The sequence below is a fragment of the Myxocyprinus asiaticus genome, chromosome 43 (assembly GCF_019703515.2).
Source record: "Myxocyprinus asiaticus isolate MX2 ecotype Aquarium Trade chromosome 43, UBuf_Myxa_2, whole genome shotgun sequence".
Classification (NCBI taxonomy): domain Eukaryota; kingdom Metazoa; phylum Chordata; class Actinopteri; order Cypriniformes; family Catostomidae; genus Myxocyprinus; species Myxocyprinus asiaticus.
The window spans coordinates 12,908,110-12,928,114 of NC_059386.1; the positions used below are offsets into that span (position 1 = coordinate 12,908,110).

At 39.1% G+C, this 20,005-nt stretch overlaps 1 protein-coding gene across 1 annotated transcript; it reads left to right on the forward strand.

Moving 5' to 3' along the window:
• Positions 1-2,271: 2,271 nt before the first annotated feature.
• LOC127434009 (GPI ethanolamine phosphate transferase 3-like) lies at positions 2,272-17,224 on the forward strand. The gene is made up of 11 exons (XM_051686428.1): positions 2,272-2,485; positions 5,285-5,766; positions 6,589-6,732; positions 9,235-9,358; positions 9,479-9,638; positions 10,077-10,256; positions 10,961-12,506; positions 12,610-12,813; positions 13,804-13,991; positions 14,278-14,348; positions 15,999-17,224. The coding sequence occupies exons 2-11, from the start codon at positions 5,286-5,288 to the stop codon at positions 16,126-16,128; spliced, it is 3,228 nt and encodes a 1,075-aa protein (XP_051542388.1). The 5' UTR covers positions 2,272-2,485; position 5,285; the 3' UTR covers positions 16,129-17,224.
• Positions 17,225-20,005: the final 2,781 nt, after the last annotated feature.

Below are 20,005 nucleotides of genomic sequence, written 5' to 3' on the forward strand. Positions count from 1 at the left end.
TTCACATCTGGGATGACATGAGTGTGAGTAAATGATGAGAGAATTTTCATTTTTGGGTGAACTATCCCTTTAAATCAACCAGCTTTTAAATTTGCTTTGAATTCATGCTTACCTTCCACATGCGCAGCTTCATACTCCAGCTCATCTGAGGATACAGACACAAAATGATGTCACTGTCTGAGAGTCTGAGCACACTCAGTACATGTGCATGAGATAAGAGCCTCTGATAAGTCATATCAGTGAAGCATGCAAATGACCTCCAAAAAGAAGAAAGTTATGCAAAACAAACCAAAGTGGCATAGTTATTGAATAGGAGGAAATTATGTCCTACATTGTTTTTGTGTCATATTGTGCTCTTCATGCACCAGAACCAGACAAAACAAAGAAAGGTGTTTGTTTAGCAACATTTATCAGAACCCCCCTTTTTAATCACTTATTGACTGTTACATATAGAGTTGGGCAGAAAACAAAATGTTGAAAGTAGTGGAAGATTTACCTCTCTCTTCAGGTGATTCAGTCCTTTCATGTAATTCCAGAGATGCAGAAATCACTACAGGTGGTAAAAATGTAAATATATATTTATTTTCAGTCAGACAAGGTTTTACAAATGGAAGTATCAGAATTGTTGTGCCAGAAAAATTTATTTGGCCATTTTTAGCTTCTATACAAAACAGGTGGAAACCTGCCACTGCAACAAAGACGATTATTGGTACAACAATTCTCATCTTGGATAAAAAGGGTGGATGCTAAACAAGGTCAAACAAATGAATTTGAGGGTGCACTTTGAATCAATCTTTTGCAGCAAATCTTTTTATATGTTGCCTGGCATCACATGCTTTGGATGGACAGGCTGGTCTCTGTGTACCTGCCAGCAGCTGGGTGGCACATCTCGCCTGACACACAGATGTGCTATTATTTCCACAGTAAATGACCTTTATTGTTGCCGTTTTGATCAGACGTTCTTTTATTGTGATCAGTGGTAACTGGTGTAAGTTTGGGATGGATTGGCTGGATGTTAAATGAAAGGTCATTTCCTTTCTGAAGTTAATGAGTGTTTGGCATCTTACAAAAGGAAATGATTGATTGTGCTCACAGATCTGATGTCACTGCAATTGGCACATGTGCCTGTTGTTGTGCTTGCACTGTGACAATGTTTTGCACACTTTTAAAGCAAATTAAAAGATAGTAAATATATAGATAGACTGTGTGCATGTGACATTATATATTACATATTGACCAAAATTAAGCCAGGAGTGAGTTGAGCCATCCACAAATCAAATAGAGGTTTAATATTATTATTAAAATATATTATTATTAATAAAGTAAGTAGTTATTATTTTCTATGACATTTTCTGTTACTTTTTTCTTTTTCATTTCATTTCCCTTCACCTCATTGCCCTCAAGTTTCTCATATAAAGCCAAAGTATGCAACAATGGCCATACAGCATATGTAATAAACAGAATTTAACTTTTGGGAATGTCCATACTGCATATAAAATGTTTTGCAGAAGACTTCTAAAAAAAAAAAAAAAAGAAAAAGAAATAATAATAAAACATATACTACATGACCATTTAAAAAATAGTGTGTTGATTTCCTTCAGAAACAGGTATAATATTATTTCAACAAATAGATATTAAGACACTTAAAACCCATTTGACAGGCGTCGTGATATACACCCGATACCCGTTTCATGCTGTTGTATTTTCAAAGTGTTGTAGTTTCAATAAGGTTTTTATTTTGACAATCATTCGATGCAAAAGCGGGACTTTAATTTTGATAGTTTCCTCTCAAAAGCAACCGTCAACCAGAGCCCTTCTACTGAAAAACCTATAAGTGTAGCATAACGCGGCGGTCCCATAAACATTCTATGGGCGGTACACTGGCGAGGAGACAAGACGCTGTTTTTTAATGGATGTCTATGGAGAAGTTGCTTCATTGTGCTGAATAAACTGCTTTTGTGAGGAAACCGCTCATTGCTTAATGAATCGACCACATGTACGCTAATCTTGAGCATGTTTTACGCTAAAAAAAAAAATATTTTATGATAAACTAGTTTTAGAATTTACTACGATAAAATTGCTTTTTTATGAGAGAAAACAGGCAATTTTGCGACAGGTAAGTGACAGTTTCCGTCTCCCCCCATGCATTTGCATAGTATCCGCAAACGGTGACTTACTGTCGTAACACGCTGGTTTTGCTCTTGCCTATGACAGAGCCGCGGAGGTTGTTATTTTTTAAAATAAAATAATCTCTGCCGTTAACTGCGCATGTCAACGGAAGTGGAAACCGGGCTGCGAGATGACCAATATTACAACAAAAACGACATGCATGTCACCGAGCCTAGTACACCATTAAGGCTCAGATAACATCACTGACAGATGTCGTTTATCCTGTGGCACTTTAGTCCTCTTGCAGTGGATGCTGTGTGTACATTTCCATTTAAGACTGAGCTGAAAAGAGAGAGGACAAACAGAGCGAAGCAAGGTCAGTACAGTATTCATACACACACATAAATACAGCATCAGCCCCTGACCTGCCTTTATTGGTTCAGTCTTACGTGCATCGCAATATATGCTAGTTTGGGCTATGTAGCATATATTTCACGTCACATTTGCTGGCGAGAAAGTCGTAATAGTTGGTGTTGTTCCATTTTTGAGTTTTTATGTATTACTTGCAGTTTCTTGCAGTTCAGCGTGGCTGTGTCTCAAAATCTAGCTAGCTACCTAGTATGCAGCATGTTTGGGCATCAAAAGCACAGTCAAATGCTGTTCAGTGAAGCATGGCTGTTTAAAAAAAAAAAAAGTGAAAAAAATTGTGAGTAGTGTGTTAGTTATCTAGTAGCTGTAATTTTGGCCATTACTGAATCCGTTTATGCTGTCTACAAAGGCAGCTCTGGTGAGTTGTGAGTTACTTTCCCAGTAACAGCAGTTTTGAGCTACATCGAATGTGCTTATTCTGTCTAGAATGGCAACTCACTAGTGAGAAGATGGTTGCACACCTAGTGGACAGCAGTTTTGGGCAACATTGAATGTGCTTATCAAATCAAATCAAATCCCTTTACTGTCACTCAACCATATACACAAGTGCAACAGTGGGTGAAATTCTTGGGTGCAGTTCCGAGCAACATAGCAGTCATGACAGTGATGAAACATATACCAATTTACAATAAAGATCAGATTTACACAACACAATTTACATATCTAATATACACATAATTGCACAAAACACAGTAAACAAATAATAATATACAATGCACAGTATACAATACACACAATATAGAATACACACTTGCACTTATGATGGTGAGTAGTGAGTTACCTACCCACCCAGTAACAGCAGTTTTGGGCAACATTGAATGCACTTACACTACCGGTCAAAAGTTTTGAAACACTTACACATTCTTTATTGTACATTTTTTTTTTTCTTCTTCACATTTTAGAATAATAGTAAAGTCATTAAAACTATGTAATAACATAAATGGAACTATGGGAATTATGTTGAGACTAAACAAAATCCAAAATAAATCAAAACTGTGTTATATTTTAGCATCTTCAAAGTAGTCACCCTTTGCCTAGAATTTGCAGACATGTACTCTTGACATTTTCTCAACCAACCTCTTGAGGTATCACCCTGGGATGCTTTTTAAACAGTATTGTAGGAGTTCCTATCTATGTTGGGCACTTATTGGCTGCTTTTTGTTATTATTTGGTCCAAGTCATCCATTTCAAAAACTTTTTTATTTAGTTTTAGTTTTATAATGAAATTAATATGGTGGCACAATTATATTTTTGTCTACAAAACTAATTTCAAACATTTAAGCATACGCCTTCAGATCAAAAGATTTTTAAGATCACGAGAAACATTTCAGTCAAGTGTTTCAAAATTTTTGACCGGTAGTGTATGCTGTCTAGGAAGACAGCTAGGTTTTAAAACACAGCCCATGTATTTACTCTTTTTAGTGCAATGCGAATAATAGTATGCTCAAATATGCTAATATACACTCATTGAGCACTTTACAATGAACACTATGTTAATACTGGATATGGCCTCCCTTTGCTCTCAGAACAGCCTATAATTCTTCATGGCATGGATTCCACAAGATGTTGGAAACATTCCTTTGAGATTCTGGTTCATGTTGACATGATTGCATCACTCAATTTCTGCTGATTTGACAGCTGCACATTCATGCTGCGAATCTCCTATTTTACAACATCCCAAAGGTGTTCAGTTGGATTCAGATCCGGTGACTGGGAAGGACACTGAACAACAGTGAACTCACTGTCATGTTCATGAAACCAGATTGAGATGAGTTTTGCTTTGTGACATGGTGCATTAACATGTTGGAAGTAGCCATTAGAAGACGGGTAAATTGTGGCCATGAAGGGATGTACATGATCAGCAACAATACTCAAATAGACCGTGGCATTCAAGCGATGATTGATTGGTATTAACGGGCCCAAAGTGTGCCAAGAAAACATTCCCCACACCATTACACAACCACCACCAGCCTGGACTAAGGCAGGTTGGGTCCATGGATTCATGCTGTTGGCGCCAGATTCAGACCCTACCATCTGTGTGCCTCAGCAGAAATTGAGATTCATCAGACCAGGCTACATTTTTACAGTCTTCAACTGTCCAGTTTAGGTGAGCCTGTGCCCACTGCATCCTCAGTTTTCTGTTCTTGGCTGACAGAAGTGGAACCCAACATGGTCTTCTGCTGTTGTAGCTCCTCCACCTCAAGGTTCGACATGTTGTGCAATTTGAGATGCTATTCATCTCACTACAATTGAACAGAGTGGTTATCTGAGTTACCGTAGCCTTTCTGTCAGTTCAAAACAGTCTGGCCATTCTCCGTTGACCTGTCTCATCAACAAGGCGTTTCCATCCGCAGAACTGCCACTCACTGGATATTTTTTGTTTTTGGCACCATTCTGAATAAACTCTAGAGACTGTTGTGTGAAAATCCCAGGAGATCAGCAGTTACAGAAATACTCAAACCAGCCCATCTGGCACCAACAATCATGCAACATTCGAAACCACTGAGATCAAATTTTTTACTCCATTCTGATGGTTGATGTGAACATTATCTGAAGCTCCTGACCCGTTTCTGCACGATTTTATGCATTGCACTGCTGCTACACGATTGGCTGATTAGATAATCACACAAATAAGTAGGAGTACAGGTGTTCCCAATAGTGCTCAGTGAATGTATATTGTATATATGTTGATTTGATCTGTTGGTTTGATATGCATACACTCTCTCCATCTGTTCCTCTGGTCTAGTATGAAGAGACTTCCAGTCCTGGTCCCCCTCATTTGGGTCTGCTCGGTGTTCTATGTGGGCATCTTCCTGTTTGTTGGAGGCTTCCTTCTAGTCAGGCTGGAGGTGAACAGAACCAGTACCTGTGCTGATGTCTTATCCCCAGCAGCCCATGTGAAGGGGGATTTCTGCCTGAGCGAGCCTCGGTTTCGTCGGGCAGTGGTTCTGATCATCGATGCCCTCAAAGCAGACTTCACCCGCTATGACCCTGAGAACACTGCGCCCAAGCCATTTGAGAACAAGCTACCAGTTTTAGATGAGATGGCATCATCACACCCCTCTCATGCGAGGCTCTACACTTTTCAGGCCGATCCGCCCACCACTACCATGCAAAGGATCAAAGGCTTTACAACAGGTTCTCTGCCCACTTTCATTGATGTGGGGAACAACTTTGCCTCCAATGCCATTCTGGAAGACAATCTGGTGCACCAGTTGGGTCAAGTGGGTGAGTGAGTCTGTATCATGATTTTCCTTTCATTACTTTTATCTCCAGGTGAATCTCACAAAACCTATCAAAAACATGTTTGGGTGATATATCTTCCTCTAATCATAATACAACAGTAAGAAATACATTTTTATTTAAAGAAAATTATGCCAATTTTATGATCATTACCATTATTTTCCTGACAAGTAAACGCATTTCTAAACCCAATTCTCATTACTGTAATGTGAAATAATAATTATATATTATTTTAATTGTAAAGTATTTATACTTCATGGTAATATTTGTTGTATTGCCTTTAATTTACAGTATGCTGATTTAAAAAACAAACAAAAAAAACATAATTGTATTACAGTAATTTCTTACTATAATATAGTAAAAAAAAAATACTTACAGTAATGAGATTCTAATGAGAATAATCAGACAACTCAAAAGTGTAATGCCTGGATGTATTATGGTAATGAGGATTTAGGTGGAAATGTGCTTAACTGTCATAAAAAAATACTTGTTTTTTTTTTTTTTTGAAAAGACAGTTTTCTTCATGCAATATATTTTTTTTATTCTTATTTCGATTTTGAGGTGAAATGTGTGTTTTTTTGTGAGATTCACCACTGCAGAAAAGCTATATATATTACATAGCAATATATTACAGCGATCCTTTCTGTTGTCAGAAATCAGAATACATTATTGGGGCTAGTTAAATGTGTATAAATTGAGTAGACCAGCCATTTTATGTAATTCAATGAGTCTGCATTTATTTTCAGATTTAAAAGACTGTAGGTTGTATCTCTTCTGAATGGTTGTCTTTCTCCTCTTGGTTTAAAGGCAAGAGAGTTGTCTTTATGGGGGATGATACATGGTTGAGTCTCTTCCCCAAGAAGTTCCACAGATCTTTGCCCTTCCCCTCCTTCAATGTGAAGGACTTACACACAGTGGACAATGGCATTCTGCAGAACATCTATCCAACCAGTAAGCTCAATGATTTGGCATACCAGTTAGGAACCAGCTGCCTTGTTTACCTTTTAAATAGACATAAACATATCTCTTGTTTGCACTGTAAACACAGAGTCTGCAAGTTTGTGTTAACACCTGGTAGTAGCATGCATGAAAAGGGGAGGGTCTCTGATTTTTTGACTACACACTCACTAAAGCCCTATTCAGACGGCATATATTTTACATGGGCACTTGAGGTAATTCCAGCATTGTCAGTGATTTTATTGCCGTCCGAATCCACATCTCTGAGTTTATAATCCAAAAGCCATATTGGAAATCCTTTTTGACCACTGCTAAGTGCCGTACATTTGCTCTGCATGTGGTAACAGCACTGGCGGTAATGGACAGTTGTGAAAGTTGCAGGATTGTGTTACCGAAATTTGTAAAATAATTCACAATAATAAAATTATGTCGCCGCTCCACCATAGTGAGTGGGAACTCTTAAGTAGAAGGGAAAGAAAAACGAGAGCCAGATCATGTAAACTTTTTATATGGTCCATTATTATGGCAGCAATGTAATAAAATTGTAATATATCACATTTTAATCTAGAAATGTTTACTAAATACATTTATACATAGGGCTTGCATGACTACTCGTTTATACAGGTCGAGTAGTCCCAGAAAAGTTGCTGGGTTAATGTCAATCTTATTTAAAAGGTTTAATTTTCACCTCCACTTTTTAAACAGTGACAGATAATTCCAAATGATGTCCATCATTTTGATAGATAAAACATAAGAAAACCATTTTTACCATAACTCCTCAAATTTCATTTTAACTAGCTTAACTGTCCTTGATATGTGCGGCTTCTATATCTGCTTGCGTGTGCTTAGGAGAGAATGCGCAAGCAGCGCAACTGAGGTGATGCAGGTGACAAAACATTCGCACCCCCATTGACAGATTTATTTGGCTGCGCTGATAAACAGTCTTGTCCCTACAGTTTCTTGATTCATTTAATTGCTCTTCGCAAGAATTTTGGCTTGCTCTGTATGTGAAAATGTACACTGTAAATGTCCGTAGTGCTTTGCAGCGCTGTTCCCTCATGCTTTAAAAAAATTATTTTCGCTTTAGTGTAATTCCAAACATATTTAAATGCAAATACAGAGGATACAGTTTGTAGACTGATGAATTTTCCATATAACAAGCGCAACTGCAGTCATGTGATCAACAAAAAGTCTCACTCATCCCACGTAATTTAATTGTCATCCGCATGAGTTTTATCACAGAGGAGCCATTAAAATGTACTTTTACAGACGTCACCCTGAGAAACAATTGCTGCCCGAATAGGGCTTAAGTCTGTGTTACAGCATTTTGATAAAGTGCAAAAAAAAAAAAAAAAAGAAGAATTCCAGAAGTAACAAATAAATAAAAGCACAAAGAAGTCAGCACTTTTGCTTCCAAATATACTTTAAAATTTTAACCTCACCATGGATGTGATGTTTCAAGTGAGATGTTTTTTTTTTTTTTAGTCAAGTGCCAGTATTATATACTCTATGTGCTTCTACATATTTCTTAATCGGACCATTATTTTCTTTTAAAGCCGGAGTCACACTAGCTGATTTCTCCTCAGATTTAATAATTGCTGGCCAGTCAGAAGGAGTTGGGGCAAGCATTAGCATCTGCCTGCAGGAGGTCATTAATCCATTGACTGACTGGACTCCCTGATGAGTTTATAGTTACAGCAACTGGGAAAGCACATCTGAAAAAATCGTTCTGTTATCGAGACAGGCTCTTGTAATCTTGTCAAGTGACCAGAGAGCTTCTTCTTTTGCTGAAGAACTTACAAGATGTCATGCTGATCTGAACGCTTTCATAAGCAACCGCACTCAGCCGCATATCATAACAAACAGCAATTGTAATCCAGAGTGATTCTGTCACAAAGCGTTCTTCTGGAGACCTTCTACACTAAAATAATAAAATCAGAAATTGAAGCCAGAAAAATATGTATTTGTTGAATAAATTCTTTACTCACTGAAGTTGTGTATGGACACTTTGTGGCAATTCCCAAGGGAAAAAATACACAATCACAAGCTCCACATGAAAGGGAATCAGAGAGAAGGTCGAAGGGTGTCAGAATGTCTGTCACTCCTCCACCATCCTCAATTGGCAAGTGTAACATACTTCCAACAGAAGAAAGCGAGATCTCTGCAAAACAGTCGGTAGGTGTGACACCCTCGCAAAAAATGTAGTTGTTTGGAGTACGCTAGTTTGACTTGGCTTAACTGGCTAAATTTAAAACCCTTGCTTTAGCGCAATGGATGATTGACAGGTGAGGAGGCGGTTCTTTGATGTTGTCCAGTTTGCCTGAGGACGCATTAGCGTTTACTACAAATGTGATGTGTTTTCAAAAAGAAAGTCATTGGCTTTGAAACTACATTAGTAAATAATGACAGAATTTAAATTTTTGGTGAACTGTCCCTTTAATTCCAAGTGAAAATTGGGTGAATTAGTGGCTAAAGGGCTTTATTTTCTCTCATCAGTGGAAGGGGATGATTGGGATGTGTTGATTGCTCACTTCCTGGGTGTAGATCACTGTGGGCACAGATTTGGCCCAGATCACCCTGCTATGGCTGAGAAACTCTCCCAGATGGATGGAGTCATCAGGTTAGCTGCAGCATTTCTCTCTTTTCTGCCCACGTTCTGTCAAGTTAATACAGTTTTATTAAATCTTCTTGCATATATTCATTTGTTCCCCATCTGCTGCTGTCACACTGCTGACCCCAGGTCAGTGATAAAGCGTTTGAAGAATGACACTTTGTTGGTGGTGATGGGAGATCATGGAATGACAGACACTGGGGATCATGGTGGAGAGAGCCAGAAAGAGACAGATGCTGCCCTGTTTCTCTACAGTTCATCACCCTTATTCCCAGCACCAGGCTCCCAGGTAAAGAGACACTGTTATGTTTTCTCTGTATTTAATCTTCTGTAAGTGCCTTAAGGAAATTTTTAATTGGGTGGCCAGATGGGGATATTGAATATCTTAGGTCGACACAGCAAAAAGTCTGCAACATGGCTGAAGTTTTGGGTAAGCAACTGTATATAGCTGCTGATTGGTTAATATAGAGATTCAACACTTACTTGAGATCTGTCAAGGAATCATTGCCTTTGAAATGCCAAGTGAAAATGATTATTGCCAGAACACTGCTAGTGTATGATTTACAATTCCATATCTTGCATTCAATTCATATCTTGTTTTTAAATAATAATAAAAAATATATATATATATTCTAAATTTTTCTTAAAATTAAAAAATGAGAAAAGAATGATAATCTAAAAACAAAAACCCTTATTTTTACATGTTTCATTAACACTTGCATTGTAGGTGGAACCTGAGGTAGTTCCTCAGACTGATCTGGTACCAACACTGGCATTGCTACTGGGAGTTCCCATTCCCTATAGCAGTGTGGGCCAGGTTCTTCTGCCGCTTTTTCCTCAGAATGGCTCCCGGAGTGCACCTACAGGACTTAGCCAGGCAGAGGCGCTGTGGATTAATGTCAAACAGGTTAGAGGGCTTTCTCTTTGTCTGCTTGCATACTGTGTGTTAAGGCTTTATTATATACAGTGGGGGTCAAAAGAGACCACAGAGCACACAAGATGCACTTTGTTACATTCTTAAATCATGCTGAGATAACAGAGTTCATCAGGTTTTGAATAAACTTGTGGAGTCCATGCCAACTCGAGCACATTCTGCCATGAAAGCAAATATTACTGAGATATTCTGAAAGTTACATAAAATTTTCAATCATACTTTTCACTGTTAGGCTCATATTAGAAAAGAAAACAAAATAGAAGCATTTTCACCAGTGATCTCAGATTTTTGACGCTACTGTATGCAGGGCCGCATTAAGGTTGTCCTGGGCCCCGGGGCTTATCGTTTTGCTTGGCCTCTGTCAGTCATCGGGGGGGGTGGGGGGTGGGGTTGCTACACAGATGGGTTTAGCCGTTGCGCACTCTCTCTATGTTTACATCAGCGTCTTCCGCAAAATGTGTTTATGTACACCCTCCCGAGATCGTCAATGGGACAGTACCGCAACTGGGCCCCCTGGTTCCTGCTGCCGCGGGCCCCCGGGCTTAAGCCCAGATACGCCCATGCATTAATGCACCCCTGACTGTATGTACACTTTGCATTTAGTCTGAATATTTTGTGAATATTGAATGAATGAGTGAAACAACAAAAAATCATTTATTTATTTTTTTACTTTGAAGGTGAACCGCTTCTTGGAGACCTACTCTAACATGGCCAAAGACATCCCACCAGACAGTCTGTCGCGGCTGCAGGCTGACTTCTCAAGCCTTTCCTCTCAGTACTTGGCCACTGTCCATGAGGGTCATCCACCCCCTCCTGAGCTAGTCGTCTCCATGCAGAACTATTTGACAGCTGTCAGGGAGACTTGTAGAATCTCCTGGGCCCGTTTCAACCCTTTCAAAATGGCTGCGGGGCTCTTAATCTTGGGAGTTGCCTGTATGTTGTGTTACGTCCTTTCTGAGTTATCTCATATAATAATCCAGGAGGGTCTGTTAAAGATGCCAATTCTTTCAGGGTTGGTGGTGGGTCTAGTAGTAGCTGCTGGTCAGCTGTTTTCACAAGGTTATTTGGAGCTTTCATGGTGCCTGGGAGCTGCAGCACTTTCATCTGAGGTTTTGTTTCTGTGGTGGACTTGTGGAATTTCTCAGAAAGTTAGGTGGCCTCATATTCACCTCCTCACACCGGCCCTGCTGGTGCTTTTCTTGCGCTGTGCTTCCTTGCTCTCAGACAGTTACGTCATTTACGAAGGTCATGTTGTTACCTTCTTGCTCTTCTCGTTGAGTGTATATGTTCCTCTGCGCCTCAACTGGGATGGACTCCTGGTGCCACTTCCCCCACCAGATACCCAAAAGCCCCCTCTGCTGCTCCCAACAGCATTGCCATCTTCAGTGATACGGCGGGAGGCCACCATCCTGTTGGTGTGGTTGGCTCTGCTGGTGGGATCACTCTACCTCTCCCTCTTCTTCCACAACTGTCGAGAGGAGCAGGGCACCTGCCAGCCCTCCCCCTTTCTCTCCCCACTCTCACGTATACAGGACAGCCAACTGCGTAACGTCCACTATGTTATCTCTGTGGCCTCACTGGCCATGTGGGCGTACATTCTACATCGTTGGCTTAGACATTATGGGAATCTTAACTGTTCCAGTTTGACTGTGTTCTCATCCAGCTTCCTTTTACCTCTGGCCTGTGTTTGCATGGGGCTGCACTGGGCAGTGAGTGCCACCCCAGAAGACACCTTCAGACATCTGTCCGAGCTGATCGGTTTGGCCCAGGTGTTTTTGCCACGGGCCATCTTCTGCCTCCTGAGCATGGGGCTTCTGCTGTTATGGGTGGATCCTATGACTGTGTTCCTCAAGTCTCGGACACCCCTGAACTCTCGGGGAACATCCCTACCACCCCCCAAGTACCGAGCCAGCACGGGCATTAGTCCGCAAGCTGAACTGCACCACCTTATACCACAGTTATATCAGCGAATCCGACACTCGCTGGAAGATGGAGGCACCGAGGACAGCGAAGCAAACGGCAGGCCAGCCGTGGAGGCATATGGACTAGGTACAGTGTACTCAGCCCCCCTAGTCCTGCTGTGCGGGCTTCTGGGGCTGGCACTCCTGCTGCTCCACCCTGAGGGAATGTCCTTAGCATTTCTCCTACTTCTGCTGGAGGCCGGAGCTGTGCTGCACATCCACGCCTGTAGCACCACCCTGTCCAGCCTGCAGAGACACTTCAGTAAGAAGCAATACAATACTACACCTTATGCTTTATGTAGCTATTGCCATAAGTGCACTTCTGTCCTTCAATCAATTCTCCCATCTTTACTTTCCCCTCTCAGACGACTTCAGTGTGCCATGGGCTCCAGTGGTTTCATGGTCTCTGGCGGCTGCCCAGTTTTTCCATGCAACTGGACACCTCCCAACCTTCCCTTCCATCCAATGGGGTGCTGCATTTGTGGGCTTTCCTCAGGGTCACACTGGCACTGTGCTTCCTGCCTCACTGGTGACCCTTAACACCTTCTCCTCTCATATCATCTTTGCAGGTAAGCATGGCCTTAGCATAGGTATAGGGATACACCCAACATGATTCACATTGTAATTGTTTCAGTATCAGCATTCCTGTCAACCAGTCTTAGCCATAACCCTTAAAGGAATAGTTGACCCAATTTACTCACAATCATCTCGTTCCAAACCTGAATGCATTTCTTTCTTATGTGGAACACAAAAGGAGATATTTTAAAGATTGTTCATGCTGCTTTGTCCATATAATCAAAATCAAAGTGAATGGGGAAGGAGGCTGTTGCACACTTAAAATAACCAAAAAATCAACATAAGGGGCCATTCAGACAAACATGTTATTGCTTTTAAAAAGTGAGACATAGTGCAATGAGTGGAACAGAATGTAGGTGTCTCAAGACACGTTTTTTTAAAATGTAAGTTTTTGAAACTTCACACAGCATCTTGAAAACGCGGCACTTGTGCGAGACACTGAAAAACAGCAAGATGGGCACTATGGTCAAAGATGTCTGTTCAGCGCATGTTTGCGTAGAAAAACAATTAAAAACCATGCAGACAGGTGCACATTCTGTGTGAACAGCCCCTGAGAGTGCCTTAAAAGTAATCTAATTGCGAGCTATATTTAGTGTCTTTTCATATTCATTCGATAGTTTTGTGTGATGAACAGACTTAAATTCAGTGTCTTGATGCGCCATATTTAAATGTACGTGAATGCAAATACATTTTAAAGGGCTTTAAATCAGAGGGCTATGATTGGTTGATAGGAATGTTGTTCCAGGAACTTGTCCTACTTGTGTAAATATTTAAACATAAGGAAATGGTTAAATACTTGAATGCCTACATTATTTTACATTTCTCTGATCTACAAGTTCTGAGAAAGCAGCCAAATGACCTTGTGAAAGGATATCACATGAATACTATTAATGAACGCAGGCAAATCATGTACACTTTAATCAGCCGTTTGTTTTTAACTTTGCAAAATTCTCCATTATCATGGTGCTAATTTGTGCATGCAGTTGGCTGTCCTCTGCTGTTGTTCTGGCCTCTGGTGTGCGAGGTGCGTGGGGCTCCATCTACACGCTCAGCAAGAGGGCAGGAGATTGAGGATGCGGTCATGGAGATGAGACTAAGAGAAAACCCTCAGAAGTTCAGCGCAGCTCTCTTGCAGCTCGCTGCACGCTACCTCTTTGTTAATGGAGCGCAGGTGTGTTCAAATTAGGCTAACATCAATGAGGCTTCATGCACATATGAACACGTACAGACCTGTAAAGACTCTGAAGGTTTACCTTGTCTTTGTAGTCCTCTGTAGGGACATATTTGGGTATGAATGCATGAGTATAATAGGGTTTAGGGAGTCTTGTGGTTACATGTATAGTAGAATCATGGTTGGGTTGTAACTTTAACAGTGCAGGCATATGAAGTTTTGTCAATTTTGAAAATGTAGTTTTGTAAAAACATAAATGCAAAGCTCTCACTTGTTTACCTTTTAGGTTTTTGCATCGGTTTGTGCTGCAGCTATCCTCAGAAGACACCTCATGGTCTGGAAAGTGTTTGCACCCAAGTAAGTGTCACCAACTTCGAATACGCTCCCCATCTGCTGTTGAGCAATTAAACAGATATACCCGCCCCCAAACTCACGCCATTGGTTGAGTCAATGATGTTGTGTTGGGATGGACGGGTCGCTCAAAACAAACAGAGGAACGTTTGTAACGTCACACACACAGTGTTTACAGTTTGAGAAAATGAACCTTTAAATGGCTTACTTAGCAGTGGAAAGAAAAAGTATGTGAACCCTTTGGAATTACCTGCATTTATGTATAAATTTGTCTTAAAGTCTGGTTTGATCTTCATTTAAGTTACAATAATGAACAAACACAGCCTGTTTTAATAACACACAAATTATTGTATTGTTCTTGTACATATTGAATACATCATTGAAACATTCACAGTGTGGGTTGGAAAAATTATGTGAACCCCTAGGCTAATGACATCAACAAAAGCTAATTAGAGTCAGGAGTTGGCAAATCTGGCATCCAGTTAATGAAACGAGATTGGAGGTGTGGGTTAGAGCTACTTTGACTTATACAGATCATTACATTTTGAGTTTGCTTTTCACAAGAAGCATCGGCTGACGTGGACCATGCCTCGCAAAAATAGATCTCAGAAGACCTACGATCAAGAATTGTTACTTTGCATTAAGCTGGAAAGGGTTACAAAGGTATTTCAAAGAGCTTAGATATTCAACTGTCCACAGTTAGACAAATTGTCTATAAATGGAGATGATTTAGTACTGTGGCTGCTTTCCCTAGAAGTGGCCGTCCAGCCATGATGACTCGAAGGGCACACCACAGAATGCTCAACCAGGTAAAAAAAGAACCCTAGGTACTTGAAGGACTTGAAGGAATCATTGGAACTGTTAAACATCTCTGTTCATGAGTCTACTATACGGACACAATTACACAAAAAGGGGAATGGTGTCCGTGGCAGGACACCATAAAGGAAGCCGCTGCTTTCCAACAAAAACATTGCTATGCTCCTGAAGTTTGCCAAAGACCACCTTGACACTCTACAATACTACTGGGAAAATGTTTTGTGGACTGATGAAACTAAGGTTGAATTGTTTGGGAAGAACTACGTATGGCATAAAAAGGGCACCGGATACCAACATGAAAACATAATCTCAGCGGTGAAGTTCAGTGGAAGAAGCATTATGATTTGGGGCTGCTTCTGGGCCTGGACCACTTACCAACATCAAGGGGAGAAAAACAATATTCCCAAGTTTATCAAGATATCCTACAGGATAATGTCAGGTGCGCCAGCTTAAGCTCAGTAGAAGTTTCAGCAGGACAATGACCCTAAAGCAAATCCACTATAGAAGGGCTTAAAAAAAAAAAAAAAAAAAAAATCCACATTTTGGAGTGGCCTAGTCAGAGCCCAGACTTTAACCCAATAGAGATGCTGTGGAATGACCTTGAGAGAGCCATTCACACCAGACAATGACACCAGCCCAGATCAGACAAATTACACACTTCAGCTTTAATCATGTTTTGATATTGTATTGAAAGCCCTAATATTTTTAAGTTGCCATTTTTGTTTTGAAGGTTTAGTAAAGCAAAATTGAGTATTCCTTGGAAAGTACCTCTTGAAGTACATGTACCCCTGTTTGGAAATCTCCGAACCATTATGACAATTATCTTTCTCTTTTCCACAGACTGATGTTTGAGGCATCTGGCTTCATCTTGGGCAGTGTGTTTGTGATGTTGGGGATTACCATGGTGATGAGGGTGGACATGGCAGTGGGTAGTCTGTTTAAGAAACTCCTCCCTCAGAACTCCAGGTAGCACCTGACAATGCCTCTTTTCCCTACAAGCCTATCTTACCCATCTAGAACTCTTCAGAGATGTGGAGATACTTGGTCATCCTCCTCAACTCCACTGCCAACCATATGGATAGAAACAAGATTTTTGTATCTGACTGTATCTAATTTGGACCAAGAGTTGTCAGCCGTTGTTGCTCTGTCTGTGCATGCCTTTTTACTGCCACAAGGTTTTTTGTTCCACACGGTTATTTTAGGGAAGATTATAAGTTATTATATTGAAGGGCTACATAAAATCCACAGTATTGCAATGGCATGTTTGAACTGGGAGAATCGATTCCTTTTCAAACATTCAAGGATACAAGTACATGCTTGAGGGCACCATTAATTTCATCTATGAACTGTAACCATTCATGAAATGTCATTTTTGTGGGGTTCTTATGTAATTTTCATTTTACTGATTCGTGTCAACCTTTATTGCTTGAAAGTTGTTTGATAACAGCCCTTGGTTCATACTGACCCTATGAGATCCCATTTGTTTCCTAGCAATAACTGCCTAAGCATCATGTTTTCATTCAGTGTTATTGGTTCAATGCTATGAACAGTGGCCCCAAAACGTATTTAGACACTTGACAAACTTAAAAATTTCATTGCATTAGAAGCACTCAAACCAAGTGGCCTCTGCAAGCAAAAAACATGCAAGACCTTTCCTCAGAACTACATTTCTGGGCCATTTTTGAGTTATGACTTTTAACCAGCTGGTCTCTGATTGTATTTTTTTATTTTATTTTTTAAAATCAAGTTCTCACGCAAGTGTACTAGCAGAGTGACCACAGGTGTAGTTCAACTATGGACATGTTCCACTAACTTTGACAACCAAAAAAAGTGTCTGCATTTTGAACAATATGTATATATTTATCATTTCAAACCTAACAAATTATTTTGGCAAAATGTTATATTTCTTTAACACGAATGGCACTTGGTTTGATATGTTGTTATATGTAAGGCAAAGACATTTGACTTGTTTGACTTAAGTGTCCAAATACAAAACATTTTTGGCCACCATGTATGTTCTTAGTTTTTTTTTTTGGCTAGGTAAGATATTCATCCAGGTAACAGGTCACTAGCTTTAACGGTTGCCTTGATTGTTGTTAGTGAATGAAATTTGTTCATTCAATTTGCATCGACTGTTATTTATTTAGTTGCCATATTTAGTTCACTAATGGATTAAATGATTTTACTGATCTAATTTTTGTGAGAAATTCATGGGGAATAATTACATCATGTGCTCAGGTTAATTTAGCCATGATGCAATAGAAGTATTCTGTGGTGCATGGTGCATTTTATTTTTATTTTTTTGAGTGAGAGCGGATGATTGTTTTTATCAAAATACTGTAAAGCCAAACGATGGCTTTTAATAAAGTCTTAACATGTTGAAGTTTGATTTTAGAGGCTGTAAAATAAATCATTTTAATTGTCATAAAATTGTTTTATCAAATGTATCAAAGGGAGAAAATCAATTAAATATTTTGTACAATTTGAACTGTTCATTTGTGTATTTGTATTTGTGTATTTTGGTGCCTTTTGTGTTTTGTTTGCAGGTGCATCTGTCAGCCTGCAGAGCGCACTGTTTTATCTAAAAATGTCAAAAATCCCTTTGAAATCTAATTCTTAGGCCAAGCAATAAGTGTAAGGGTAAGTGCTAGATCCAGTTTATTTGTCACTGGATCTCTCTCTCTGTAAGGAAACATCAGATTTTGTCAGATACTCAGAGGCAACACTTTGTATGTATATGTACTGTATATCATATATATTTATATATTTATCAGGGGAGAGATTAGTGGATTGATCCGTACACTGTATTTGTTATGTGTGAGCTGTTTGAAACAAATATGTTATATGTTGTATATGAGAAAGAGATGTCATTATACAAATATTTGGGGATATATATAAATTGCATAAAATATAACACAGAACACCCCAATGTACATAACTGATATTAAAAATAAGAAGAAACATAACTATTGCCATAAAATATAATTAATGGGTCATGCAGGGACTTCTGGGTACACCTGGTTATTGTTTTTCACCATATTTTAACAATAGTTTACCATAAAAGTACATGTATTCTCTTGATAAACATAATCTACATTTTTACTGTAAATTTTAGGGTAAAATAACACTCTTAAATTACATGTATTTTCTTATTAAATATATTATCTTATTTTACTGTTTATACCCGTCAATCAATTAACTTTTGCAGCATTTTTACATTCTTTTTCTGTCAAATTTACAGACATTTTTAATAATAATAATAATAATAAATATATATGATTTTAAATAAGGTTAATTATAAAAATTATATTATTTTAATAAAAATAAAATTAATGTTTTAGTTAAATGATTAAAAGATTGAATTAAATAATTTTTACATTTTCTTTAAATAATTTAAAGAAAAAAATCAATATAAATGAAGTACAACACAATGTAATGTTTGCTTTCTGTAAGCTGCACACATACAGATAGTTTTTAAAAATCCAAATGATTAGAACCTTCAGAACTATGTAAAAAGTGCTTTTTTTTTTTTTTTTCCTATGTAAATAATATTGTAATTGCATTTAATTCACAGTTCCATTCTTTTCAGAGACTAAAATATTTAAACTGTTAACCACTTTTTTGTAATTTGTCAACATACAGGCATTGCAGCATTCTCAAAATCTTGCCTTGATTTAACTTTCGGCTCAGGAATGGCCAGCGATCTTGTGGTGTAAGTAAGGGTCTCTTTCAGTTGTGAACAACAACAACAAAAAGTCCTTAAATGCCAACAGATCAAGAACCGCACCCTGTGTGGGCAGAAGCTGTACAGCAAACTGTCCTTAGAACAGTCAGAGTGGGGTATGATGGGGAAATCTAAATTGGCTTCGTAATCATTTAGCTCAGTCAAATGTAGTAAAATTATCTTGTCTGTTTGGGTAAATCCGGGTCATTCTCGAGAAAAAGTACCATTTGTTTGCTTTGTCCCCATGACTTTCCAATTAACATTTTTTATTGATTCGTACATATAACAAAGAAAAACAAAACATATATACACTGAATCAACATTTAAGCCCAATTATTACCCCTCCCCAATCACCAATCCCACCCTGACCCCCAACGAACACCCCTGTGGTCACACACACAAAATAATGAGGGCACTACAGCAGACTTCCATCCCCTTAAAATGATCTGCCTGCCTATCATAACACTGGTTAGGACCCAATTTTTTATGTGTTTATTCCCTATATTGATGACCGCCACATCGCCTAAAATAGAGTCTGGGGCAAAATGAAATTAGAGTGCCCAATACGTCACACATAAAACTCTGAACCTTCAACCAAAATTCTTGGATCTTAACATAACACCAAAAAACATGGGTTGTGTCTCCATCTTCTGATTGGCATCACCAGCAGGTGGGTGTGTCTTTAAGACCAAGCCTATACAATCTAGAGGGGGTCCAACAGAATCTTTGTAAAATCTTGAATTGCATAAGGCGCACCCTTGCATCTCTAGATACAGATTTGACATTTTTTTAGAATCCTAGCCCACACTCCCTCCTCCAATATCAAGTTTAAATCTTTCTCCCATAATCTCTTGGTAGAAGTTAGAGCTCTGTCCCCCAGACTCTGAATTAGCAGGGAGTAATACACTGATGCCTCATGACCTTTTCCAAAAGCAGTAATCACCACTCCAAGAGTATCTGCCGCTTTAGGGGGGTATATGCTACTCCCAAAAATAGTACAGGGCAGATGGCACAGCTGTAAATACCTAAAGAACTGAGATCTGGGAATCCCAAAATGTTGAACCAAATTTTCAAAGGATCTCAACACTACACTCTCATATAGGTCACCAAGTGTATTAACCTC

Bases quoted from the DNA above. Each gene is read 5' to 3' on its own strand.
- LOC127434009 (XM_051686428.1), top strand. From the start codon at position 5,286: ATGAAGAGACTTCCAGTCCTGGTCCCCCTCATTTGGGTCTGCTCGGTG. The intron at 10,257-10,960 runs GTTAGAGGGCTT...TTTACTTTGAAG, and splicing joins TGTGGATTAATGTCAAACAG to GTGAACCGCTTCTTGGAGAC. The intron at 13,992-14,277 runs GTGTGTTCAAAT...TTTACCTTTTAG, and splicing joins TCTTTGTTAATGGAGCGCAG to GTTTTTGCATCGGTTTGTGC.